At 42.7% G+C, this 12,780-nt stretch overlaps 2 protein-coding genes across 5 annotated transcripts in view; both read right to left on the bottom strand.

Moving 5' to 3' along the window:
- Window positions 1-6,696, bottom strand: part of LOC130887247 (baculoviral IAP repeat-containing protein 1a-like) — a 45,939-nt gene extending 39,243 nt beyond the window's left edge. For both annotated transcript variants that reach the window (XM_057789550.1, XM_057789551.1), the window contains exons 1-4: window positions 6,132-6,696; window positions 5,191-5,290; window positions 1,428-1,509; window positions 378-429 (exon numbers count right to left, since the gene is read on the bottom strand). In XM_057789550.1, coding sequence (XP_057645533.1) covers window positions 378-429; window positions 1,428-1,509; window positions 5,191-5,290; window positions 6,132-6,696 — 799 coding nt within the window. The remainder of the gene's footprint in view (window positions 1-377; window positions 430-1,427; window positions 1,510-5,190; window positions 5,291-6,131) is intronic.
- Window positions 6,697-11,362: 4,666 nt separating this feature from the next.
- Gtf2h2 (general transcription factor IIH subunit 2) overlaps window positions 11,363-12,780 on the bottom strand; it is a 40,682-nt gene continuing 39,264 nt past the window's right edge. For all 3 annotated transcript variants that reach the window (XM_057789832.1, XM_057789831.1, XM_057789835.1), the window contains one exon: window positions 11,363-11,443. In XM_057789832.1, the coding sequence (XP_057645815.1) occupies window positions 11,394-11,443 (50 nt within the window). In that variant the 3' untranslated portion in view covers window positions 11,363-11,393. The remainder of the gene's footprint in view (window positions 11,444-12,780) is intronic.

Below are 12,780 nucleotides of genomic sequence, written 5' to 3'. Positions count from 1 at the left end.
TCTTTAAGAAAGAATGGGGACAAAAAAACACAATCAGGGAGTCAACCAACTTTGCCTCATTTATTTATTTGTTTGTTTATTATTGTTTGTTTGCTTGCTTGTTTTGGAATGTAGGTTGATTATTTTCTTCTTTCTCCTTCCTTCCTTCCTTCCTTCCTTCCTTCCTTCCTTCCTTCCTTCCTTCCTTCCTTCCTTCCTTCCTTCCTTCCTTCCTTCTTCCCTCCCTCCTTCCCTCCCTCCCTTTCTTCTTCCTTTCCTTCCTTCAGCCCTGCCTGGCTGTCCTGGAAACAGAACTGGCTAAAAACAGACTGGCTTTCAACTCACTCACGGAAAGGAAATAAACAAGCAAAGCATTTAGAAAGTGCCTGAGGTTTTACCTGACACCATAGGTAATTCTCTTCTGACCCAGGAATTCAGAAATTGTTCTCCCTGAGGGAAAGAAATTCAGGTTACTGACTGATTTATAAAATATACATCTGTCTGTGAGCTGCAAATGAAGGACTCCCCGCCCCCAAGCACTAAAGCGACTTCTCACTAGAGCAGCGGAAGTGTTGGCAAAGCAGACCTTTAGTTTGATTTCTATTGATCTCGGGAATTTTATGCAGTACAGACCAGCAGCGAATGGGAGCTTTCTCGGGGCCACTATCAACAGACACACAGCTCAGCAACAGAACTGCAGTCACACACACAGATGCATTTGGCTCAGGGGGAACTGAGTCACGGGAAGGAAGCTCCCCTCAGAAGGACCTTTCCAACTGAGCAACTCTCCTTCCGAGAAAACTGCGCCCAGACTCTCAGCCCTGCTCTCTGCAGACACAGCCTCTGGGTCATCAGCCATTACATTCTCCTTTGGCTTCTGTTTGGGCTAAGTTTCCCACCGCTTACCTACTAGTGTAGACCCTAGACAACCAGGGGCAGGAGCCAGCTCTGAGAGCCAGGTACTAGACAGAAGACTGGGTCGGGCATCCAGACAGAAGCAGCAGAAGGAAGCGAGGGCAGTGGGCTCAGTCAGTGGGGGAGGAGGAAGGAGGCAGCTGAGCCACCCAAAGTCAGCCTGAGAAACCACATATACATGGTTCCAGCTGAGCAAGACAAGATTTTTTTTTTAAAGATTTATTTATTTATTTATTTATTTATTTATTTATTATGTATACAACTTTCTGCCTCCATGTATACCCACATGCCAGAGGAGGGCGCCAGATCTCATTACAGATGGTTTGGAGCCATCATGTGGTTGCTGGGAATTGAACTCAGGACCTCTGGAAGAACAAACAGTGCTCTTAACCACTGAGCCATTTCTCCAGCCCGCAAGACAAGATTTTTGCTTCTCCACTCCGCAGATCAGATGCAGGAGTATGAAATCTATGAAAAAACAAAACTCCTCAATGACTCCACACCAGTGGGAAGAGTTTGCTGCTGTGAATTACCGTAACATGGACAAATCCCTCGTAGCTTTTAATATACTGGGCAATTTCCTCCGAGGATTTCTTACTTCGAAGAAATTCACACCTATAATTAAAATACATCCCAATAAATAGAGGTGTTCTCAAACACAATGAGCATTTGATAAAACCTTTAAAACCACTGGACTTTATACATCAGCAAAACTATTAAAAAAAAAAAAAAAAAAAAGCCTTGCCCCAATAGTAGGCACAAGTCCTGCCCAGGCCCAAACCAGATGGGGCCCGGGGCTGAGAGGGCATGTAGACACAGTGTCTGACTCTTAATCAAGAAGCTGTTTGCAAATGATCGCTGCTGATGAAGGAAAATCGGTTTCCTCCAGTGAAGTGTCACTGGGTATAACAACCACATTCCAGGACAGGCCCCAGACCCAGGAAGAGTTGGCCAACACAAAATAATCTCCATATTGTTTTTATGGGCAATCCTTTCATTTGGGGGTTTTGTTTGGTTGTCTTACTAGTTATTTATTTATTTATTTTGGTTTCCGTGTGTGTGTGTGTGTGTGTGTGTGTGTGTGTGTGTGTGTGTGTGTCTGGGTGTCTGGGTGTCTGGGTGTCTGGGTGTCTGGGTGTCTGTGTCTGTGTTGAAACACAGAAAACATAAAGTTGGCTGAGCAGTGTGAGGGGTGAAATGGGGAAGATCTGGGAAAAACTGGAGAGGTGAGGGGGACATAATTAAAATATATTGTGTTAGAAAATTCACTCCAACGTTTCTCATGAGAAGCACCACTGTTTTTTATTTATATTAATGACAACACATGTGGTTATTCATAACTGAATCTTCAGATAACTTTTATTTTTACTTTATAACGGGGCATCCCTGTGTGGCCCAGGCTAATGATAACCTCCTGGTCTGAAGCAATCTTCAGCTGTAAGCATACACCACAGCACTGCGTCGTCTTCTTAACCCAAAGGTGTAAAAGGAAAAAAAAGCAGGGGGCTGAAGAGATGGCTCAGTGGTTAAGAGCATTGCCTGCTCCTCCAAAGGTCCTGAGTTCAATTCCCAGCAACCACATGGTGGCTCACAGCCATCTGTAATGAGGTCTGGTGCCCTCTTCTGGCCTTCGGCATACACACAGATATATACATAATAAATAATAAATAAATATTTTAAAAAAAAAAAAGAAAAAAAAGCATCAGAGAGACTGGCACAGAGACAGAGTGGGGAGAACTTGGCCTTTCTGAGGGGATAAGCCTAGTTCCCATGGTAGATCAGTCACTAATAGTAAAGAGAAAATATGAAAATTCGTTGTACCATATTCCACCTACTAAACAAAAAGATCATGATAATTTTTTGAAGTAATAGGTATTAACCTTTTAATTTTGACTTTTTACAAAGTATATTGAACAGCTTCCTGCAAGGCATTCCTTTTCCATAAAAACTAAGCTGCTTTGAAGATGAAACAGTATTCCTCTAACTGACACGAACGTTTCTGATGGTGTGGTGAGGAGTGGGCTGAGAGCTCTTTCATCAGTGGGATGGTGAAATGCCCTGGTCCCTTCTAATCACATAAGAAGATGAACTCAATCACATGACTCAAAAGGTCACATGACTCAATGTCTGTGGCAGCCAGGGACCCTGGCTCCACTTCTCATCCCTCTCCATACATTGTTCTGGGCCTGAATGCAGCCCACATAGCACACAGCACCTGGGCTGGACTACAGTCAACTGAGGTTATTGGTCCTTTTAGAAATATTATAATAAGTCAACTTGCTTTTAAAACATTTCAGTACTTTTTTTTCTTGAGACAGGGTCTTATATGGGACAGGCTTGCCTTAGGCTCTCTGGGTAGCAAAAATAAAAACTCTGAGTTCCTGCTCCTCTTGCCACCGTCTCACAAGGCCTGGGTTACAGGCATGTGCCGTCACTCCCACCTCAATGTTACTTTCTCAAATGGTATTTTTAAAAAAATATTGTAATTGCCAGACATATTGACACAAATTACAATCCCAGAACTTGGGAGTCGGAGAAAGGAGAATCATGAGTTTGATGCCAGTCTGAGATACATAGCAAGTCCATGTTTCAAAACTTAAAATTATACTAAAATCAGCATACATGTATTATTCAGGTTTTAAAAGAAAATATTCAGATATTTTGTCAATATTTCATAAAAGAAGTGATCAAGCCAGTGTTCAAAACTGAAGTCTAAGAAACTAAGGATAAATGAAACAACAAGAAATTTAGAGACTGAGTTCTGAAGCCAGCCCTGTGCTCACGCTGACAAACAGACAGTTCATCAGTTACTGCACGTAACGTGTGGTAGCCTTCTGCAAGGCCTATGAGCTACATATTATTGTCTGCATTTTACATTCATCTAAGAGGCCAGTGCTTCATTTCAGGACTGGAGTCAGGCAGCCTGCATCTGCAAGCCTGCCTCTATCTGGCACTTCTTGTGTGAGCAAGCCTCACTCCTTCAAGCTGTGGGGCCAGCCCCTGGACTGTCTCTTCTTCTTATGTGGGTCATGTTCCCTCTGTACAATCTGAAGAGCACTGTCCACTGCAATAACAAAACCTTGAATCTTGGACACAAACGTTTTTTCCCTTGTGGCACTGGGATGTGGACAACCTAGGTATCTGGTCCTCTCGTCTTTTAGCAGAGGGTGGCTTTGAACCCCTAATTCTCCAGTTTCCACCTTCCTAGAGATGGGATTACAAGTGTGAGCACTGCATCCAGCAAGCATTTTCAGTCGGTACATATTCTGCAGTATGTGAAACTGCTTACAACGCTTTAAACATTCTTACTTTCTTTCATTTATGCGCCGTTTCCACCCCTGTGTAGAGTAACTTATTTATTAGTTAAGGGAAATCCAGGAAGTGCTGCTTGGCAAGACATTATCCTAGTATTTGGGATAAACAATCATGGTGAGGTGACTGGAGAGATGGCTCAGAGGTTAAGAGCACTAATTACTCTTCCAGAGGTCCTGAGTTCAATTCCCAGCAACCACATGGTGGCTCACAACTATCCATAATGAGATCTGGTGCCTTCTTCTGGCATGAAGGCAGACATGCAGGCAGAATACTATATACACAATAAATAAATAAATAAATAAATAAATAAATAAATAAATAAATGTAAATTTTAAAGTATACAGAGGAGGAAGATAAAATTTAAAATGGCAGATGTTCAATTATAAAAAAAATCATGGTGACCTAGAGTTTGAATTCCTGGTATACACACCAAGGTAAAGAAGTATGGTCACACATAACTTTAACCCTAGCCTTGCAATAGCAGAGACAGGCAGGTCCTAGAGGATCACTTGCCAGCTAGTTTAGCCAATCTATGAGTTCAGTTCAATGATTCTGTCTCAAGCAAGGTACAGAGTGAGAGGGAAGACAGGCTAGGTCAACCTGTGGTCCATATATATGCCTGCACTTACACTATACACACATGCAACAAATCAAACCAAAAAAATGTTTTAAAATGAAAGATAAATAAATTGGGAGTAGGGGTTGATACAGGGTTTCTCTGTGTAAAAGCCTTGGCTGTCTTGGAACTCACTCTGTATACCTGGCTGTCCTCAAAGTCACAGAGACCCACCTATAAGTTCGTGTGATTCAAACGCTGTGACCAGCTCTTCCTTGCCTGAAAAGTTCTGGGTGATCCTATACTGAACAAGAGAAAGATCAGAACTCGAGGGACTACTCCAACAATGTGCCTCTTTGTCTCTAATTTTATTTTGCTCTTTTAAAAAATTGAAATTTTTAATCATAAAATATTTATTCACTTACTTAGGGAACCACTTGGCATGCTCCTTCCAAGGATCATCTCCTTCTTCCCAGTTTCCCAAGCATCCAGCGCAGGAGAAACACTGCACGGTGTCCCTTTTACCTACAATGCAGTGACATGTTCTGACTGGCCAGCAATAACACCAGAGGTGTCTTAGAGATGATCATATTGTACCGAAACAAGATGGACTCCTCATGACCTCTCAGGCTGAATCTACATCCAGAATCCCACTGCCGTAAATGACCCCCTCTGAACATCGGACCTCCACCCTCTAGCCATGGTCTTCTTACATAGGCATATCCCAGGGCCCTGCACATGCTAGCTAAGGAGTCTGGCACCGAGCTACACCCTCAAGCCACAGCAATATTTTCTAATGTCCACGTTTAAAGAAAAGTAACCTTTTATTTTATACATATATGGTGTAGGAGGTCCTTCTGTTTGTATGCTGCTTTCACTGGTTAATTAATAAAGAAACTGCTTGGCCTGATAGGGCAGAACTTAGGTAGGCAGAGAAGACAGAACTGAATGCTGGGAGGAAGAAAGCAGAGAGGGAGAGAAGCCACCATGGAGCCGCCAGGTCAGACATGCTGAATCTTTCCTGGTAAGCCACGACCTCGTGGTGAACACAGATTAATAGAAAAGGGTTAAATCAAGATGTGAGAGTTAGCCAATAAGAGACTAGAGATAGTGAACCAAGCAGTAATTTAATTAATACAATTTCTGTGTGATTATTTCAGGGGTTAAGCTAGCCGGTTGGAGGGAAGAACAAGCAACCTGCTTCTCCTTCAACACATATAGAGCAAGTTAGTGATTCTATACTAGTTGTTGAATTTTAATAAAATAGGTTTATACCTGATACAACAGTTAATAATTGACAAATATTGCAAATAAAAACATGAAACTGAACTTTATATAAACACATCACACAATGGGATCCAGTTACCTGTAAAGACAAAGCCAGCTGCTGAGAGTACACGTGGCGATGTCCCATGGGCATAGAACGGCCAGTTCTCAAAGGACTCCAGTCTGGCCTCCTCTTCTTGGTACCTTGCTTTGCCGCCCCTCAGCTTCTCTGGACTCTTTACCCTTATGTCATACTTGCCAATGTTCCCAACATCTTTGCCCAAAAGGAACGCACATTCTGGACGCCATCTCTTGTGCTTTTCTATGGGAGTTTTCCTTAGGCTGGTACCAAAGAGGATTAAGCTACAGCAGAAGCACTGAACCCCAAGTTTCACCCCAGTATGGTAAAATCCAGCGGCTGCCATCTCCTGTGGTGTCCATGATCTGAATGTGTCATAGGTCACGAAAGTCTTTAATCGTTTGGCTTCACTGCGCATCTGTGGGTTGAAACCTTTCTTCATTTTCATTCGTAATTTATGCTCTTCTTCTTCTTGACTCCTTACAAGCTGACCCGCATCCATACCAACAAGAGCAGAGAGCTCAGGGAGAAAATTGTAATCAAACTCAGAAACTCGCTCCTCAGAGGCCTCCAGGTGAGCGGCCATTTTCTAAAAGGAAAAGGAAAGCAGATGGTGATGACAAGGATGGTTTTTAGTATAAAAAGCTTGAATTCAGGGTCCATGAGGTGGCTCAGTGGGTAAAGACACATGTAGTCAGTCCCTGGACCCGCGTGGTGGAAGGAGAGCTGACTTCCACAGGTTGTCCTCTGACCTCCATCCACATGGACACAGCGATACACATACTCATGCCCCCGCCCCACACAACCAAATAAAAGAAACAAAAAATTTAAATACAGATCATGTTCTCAGCTTTTAAAGAAGGCAGAATATATTGAAGAAATACCTGGATTGTCAAGACAGAAGGAAAGTTGTTTGGGAAATTATAAAACATCAGTATTCATCTGTTTACTCAAGAAATAATCGCTGTCTACTTGTGTGCCACAAGGACCAGCAATGAACAAGACAAATAGACCTGGTTCCATTTATAAAGGTTTCCTTTTTCTTTTTTCTTTCTTTTTTTTTTTTTTTTTTGCTTGTTATTTTGAAATAGAATCATGTCGTGTACCCCATGCCAGCCTAGAACTTGAGGCAGGCATTATAGGATACTGTTTAGCCATAGACCCTGTTTGGTTTAGGTTGTGCATATTTTCCTCTTGCAATAACCTATATATACTACACACACCCCTCCTTCAGACTCAAGCCTGGTGTGGGAAGTCCTATACATGTGCTGCTTTTACTGGTTAATATATAAAGAAGCTGCTTTTGGCCAATGGCTTAACAGAATATAGCCAGGCTATAAAGATATATAGAGAAAGAAGGCAGAGTCGTGAGACACCATGGAGCCACCAGAGGAAAAAGACGCAAGCTGCTAGTTGAAACTTTGCCGGTAGGCCACGATCCTCCTGGTAAAATATAAAATAATAGAAATGGGTTAACCAAAGACAAAAGAGCTAGCTAGCAATACGCTTAAGTGATTGGCCAAGCAGTGACTAAGCAGCTGGGTACAACACCAGCCTGCAGTGGACTACTCTCATCTCTGAAGCACTCCTGGCAATAATCAAGTTTAGACAATCTCTAATCAAGTGTATCAGCAATGTATTAGGAAGGAAGAATGAACAGGTTGATCTTGCCTGAACTGGTTTGGAGCGTGTGCAAGGAAGTAAAACTGTCCTCAAGTAAACATTTATGTAAATTATGTTTAATTAGTATGCATAAGAAGAAAGTCAGATGCATTATGGGAAGGACATGCTCAGGAACTAAAGGCTTGGTTAGTTTAAGCCTTTCAGCCAAAATAGAGAACTATTCTCACTACCAGTGACCAAACCCCGTCCTTTTTTTCAGCCCTATGAACGAAAGCCTCCAAACACTGATCAGGGCCCTTCAGCACTCTCGTCCGCACGGCCATTTGCGGATCTGACAGTGTATCCCTCTCTAAATCTGTAACATCACTTCGCTCTGGACAGTTATTTTGCTTCTTTTAAAAATCCGTGAGCCCTTATTTTCAGTTGTTTGAGTAAGAGGCCAAGAGCCTCTTGGAACACAACCCAGACCACCTCAGTTTCCAGAATGCTGTACAGGTCTGCATCACCAAGACCAGTGCCAAACGTTAATTATGAAATCATTTTTGTGACATGGGCATTTATTTACAATGCATGTCAGAAAAAATATATACATTATTCCACAGGCTGGTACAGGCAATTTCATAAAATTACTCAGTTCTTTGAAACTGTTGTGTGTTGTGAGCACAGCTTTCAGGTTTCGTGCTCTGCACCTAAACTCTGTGAAGTCCAAAGAGGACCCCAAAATGATAATGTTAGCATCAACATCCTAACCCAGGTAGGACTCTGGCCAGGTAAACTGAAGGTCACTGAGTAAACAGAAGCTAAACTCGGCTTTCCTCAGGAATCTCAAAAGGCAAGTTTCTGTTTACCGGGAAACCACTACTTCCCTATCCACCTGCCCCCAGCAGTCAGCTCTCTGAGACAAAGGCATCTAGTTCCTGATAACCCAAACAGCCTGCACGAACTCCCAGGCTGCTCTGGCCCACAGCTCTCCTCTCATTACAACCTGTCCCCTTAAAATTGACAAGGCTTTTCCCATGATGCTATTCTCTGCCCTCCGAGGGAATACCTGGCAGTTTGCTTTCCCAAATCAACTTTTCTTTCTCCCACAAGTGGTCCATTTCGGTGGCTTGACTGCGCCCTGGCTTACAAACTCCAGATGCCCCACTGTTGCAGGCGAGGATCTGAGTCTGATAGGCAGCCACTAGGATTCAGGGCTCTTATACCGCTTTACCATGGCTGTATAGAACACATGGATAGTTAATGAAGGAGATAGTTTATTACAGGAGAGGTTCTGACCAGCTACGAATGATGTCAGGCCTGATCATGACCCGGATCCAAGAGTGGAAAGGGATAGATCTGCATGACATTTCACAAAATATTTGTACAGTATCTGCTTTTCCCAGTGTTCTTACAAAGCTAGCTCTTCTTGAGCATGCTCCCTTGGTGGAATGAAGCCCAGGTGGGTAAGGGCTTCCAGTCCTTCACTGCTGCTACCTTTCATGTTCATCTTTGGTGTTACAAGGAGGCTGCTAGTTCATTTCCTGACCACCCAGACTTCTGAAATAATCACACAGAAACTGTATTATTTAAATCACTGCTTGGCCCATTAGCTCTAGCTTCTTATTGGCTAACTCTTACATATTAATTTAACCCATTTCTAGGAATCTGTGTATTGCCACGAGGCCATGGCTTACCAGGTCAAGTTCTGGTGTCTGTCTTTGATGGGGCTACATGGCTTCTCTCTGACTCAGCCCTTCTTCCTCCCAGCATTCACTTTAGTTTTCCCCACCTAGCTCTTTCCGCCCTTCTCTGCTATGGGCTCAAAGCAGTCAGTATTTTATTAACCAATGGTATTCACAGCATACAGAGGGGAATCCCACATCACTTTGAAGCCTCTTCCTCCACCCTATTCCCTATTCTTCTGACTAGGGTACATAATTATTGTTATAGGTGCTACAGAATTTATTTTATGAACTATTTTTCTCTTAGCTAAAAGTTACATTGTACCATGAGCAAATATAAATCTGCAATGTACTGGGGTGGTTTTTAGGGATTGAGCTCAGGTTCTCTATTTTGGCTATCAGGCTTGGATTAACCAAGCCCTGAGCTCTTTCAGTGTCTAGGTTGGGTATTAGAGATTGAGCCCAACGCCTTTTGCATACTAGGATAGAACACACACACACACACACACACACACACACACACACACATGAGTTAGCTCGGCCAGCACAGCCATGAACACCACAGAGACCTAGAAAGTAGAAAGGCGAGCAATAGTAGATGGGGACACAAGACTCTGGGTCCCTTCAAGAGTAAACTGTTTTTATTTCCCCACTGCTACTTATACATTGTCTAGCTAGCTGCTAGAGACAGCACTGCAGCCTTATCTGAGTTCTTCCTTTTGTATTGCCCTGCCCTTGTGACACTGTGATCTTATCCAGAGATTAGAATATTTTATATTACTGTCTCCTACTTTAAGAGCTAATCCAACAGGCTTGTCAGTTACCCAACCAAGAGACCACTGCACAGGAGATCTGATTCACCTGAAGATATGCTAAGGGGATGAAGGGACAGTTATCTCCTCAAAGGAGAATGTTATTACGGACCTTCCGTCATGTCTTTCTGCTAAGCCTCCCCAGTTTTCTCAATTCTAATTCAAAAGCTCGATGGTTACAAGCACTGATGTTCTTCCAGAGGACTTGGGTTCCATTCCCGGAATCCACGTGACCACTCACAATGGTCTAACTCCAGATTCAGGGGGATTTATCGCCCTTTTCTGGCCTCCATGGGCACCAGGCTCACAACTGGTCGCATAGGCATACATACGTAAAAACAAATAATAAATAAAATTCTTTAAACCTGTAATTTTCCTCTTTCTTCCTATTATTCTTTGGATATTGAGCTAAGGCCTAAGCAGGGGCTCCTGCTGCTTTAGAGTTCGCATTTGTGGAGGTCTCAGCCCATGCAGCTGCTTACTGATCTCCAGTGCTGAATTTGTCTGAGCTCTAGGGTCCTAACTCAAAAGCATAACTTTCTCTCCTTTTCTCCATTTCTCTCCTTCTGCCAGCTGCCATATTTATAGCTTGCTGCCCCATTGTTTTCCTCTGAAACTCTAACAAATGATCCCTGAGCTTCCTACTGATTCTGTAAATGTTTTAATTCACAAGACTTAAGAACCCAAAAAAGGGAAACCTTGATTTTCCCTTAACACTTTTTGTGTGAGCATAGTTGTGATTTCTGAGTGTGGGCACACCTGCGCCACAGTGTTCCTGTGGAGGTCAGACAACAACTTTTGGAAGCTGTTTTCTCCAACCTCCCTCCACAGTGGGATCCAGGAACTGAACTCAGGTTTGCAAGGCAATCTCTTTTCCGTGCAGGGCTTTTGGTTTTGTTTGTTTTGCTGGTGTTGTTTAATTCAGTAACACTTCTTAATGGCTAATTACAGCAGATCATTTAGGCCATTGCCATTTTTCTCTTCATAAACAAACATTTCAATATGCAAAACAAAACCTTTTCTCCAAGCTTTAACGTTGCCTCAGAATAAAGTCCTGAAATCAGAATTGCTGAGTCAGCCGCACGCATAGTTTTAAGGATTCTGGTGGATGTCATGCGCTGGCTCTGGCTAGTGGTCACCTGAGGTTCTTTACCTTCAGTAGGGGTCAGGGTCCTGCCTCTTCCTCAGGTGGCTTCCTGCAATGAGATTTCACACAGCAGAATTTCGTGTCTCTCTGTAAGAGAAAAAAAGTCTGATTACAAACTGAAAACTGATTTCCCAAGGGAAAAGATCTGTCAGCAGTTTTGATGACTCCGAGTCCACTCTCCCAGTGGCCCTCCGGGGTGGCAGTCATGGTCTTTGACAACAGGCTCCAGCATACCCACAATTATGTGACTGATACTTCCTTGGAACTAAGGTTGTGCAGCTCCATCAGAACCCACCAGAGCCTGTTATCATTCATACCACAAATTAATTCACTCCTTTTCTCCAGATACCTGCCCATCCAACCCCAGTAACTTTGAGAACAGAAGTTTACCAAAAATTTCAAACATGACACGTAATTTCTCCAGGAATCAAAAAAATGTAGCCAAGTTTTGTTCAACTTTATCTCAATCTGGTATCTAGTACATTAGTTTTGTAAATTGGGGTTATTAAGAATAATCCAAGTAAATCCTAAAATTTTATCATTTTAGGTCTTGTTTTTCTCCTGTAACTAGCCCCTCCTAGTGGTTATTTTATTAACTGCAACTTTCAGTTCAATCTTAGATAATTCAGATTCATGTGTGAAGCAGTGCTTCCCCGTTGAATCAAATTGAAACTTTCCATCACTAGTTTGTAAGAGTAAGCAAGAGAATTTAAATATCTTCTGTGATAGCCAATTGTAGTGGACACCTTCATTCCCAGCCCTTGGGAGCAGAGGTAGGCAGATCTCTGAGTTTGAGACCAGTCTGGTCTACAGAGCAAGTTCCAGGACAGCCAGGGCTACACAGAGAAAACCTGTCTCGGAACTCCCACTCCCCACTCCTCCCAAAAAAGAATACTGAATAAACAAATATACTCTGGGAGCATCTTAAATGTACATTGGCATCCTTCCCCCTTTCAGAGCTTAATTTTTAAGTTCTTCTAAAATAGGAATAAAAAAGAAAACATGTACCAGCTCCTTAACAGAGCACCAATGTCCCTGAGCTTACTGCAACTCTTGCTACATAGTCTTGGCTAGCCTTGAACATATGGTAATCTTCCTGCTTCAGTCTCTCAAATGCTAGATATCTTAATGCATTTTTATTACATTTTGAAAGTGTGTGTGAGTGTGTGTGTGTGTGTGTGTGTGTACACTCAAGCATGGCAACTGTGTGGAGGTTAGAGGACAACTTGTTCTCTTTCTACCAAGTGTATCCGAGGGATCACACTCAGGTCGTCAGACCGGTGCCTTTACTTGCTGAGCAATGCCTCCTGAGTGCTGAGATTGAAGGCATGCCTCACCACAAGGCAGAATACCCTAGGGTGGAACTTCTCTAATTACTTTTTTCTAATTTTTTTTATCTTTTTTCTAATTCTTTTCTTTCATGA

The sequence above is a fragment of the Chionomys nivalis genome, chromosome 15 (assembly GCF_950005125.1).
Source record: "Chionomys nivalis chromosome 15, mChiNiv1.1, whole genome shotgun sequence".
Taxonomy (NCBI): Eukaryota; Metazoa; Chordata; class Mammalia; order Rodentia; family Cricetidae; genus Chionomys; species Chionomys nivalis.
This window is presented reverse-complemented; position numbering and strand designations above follow the sequence as displayed.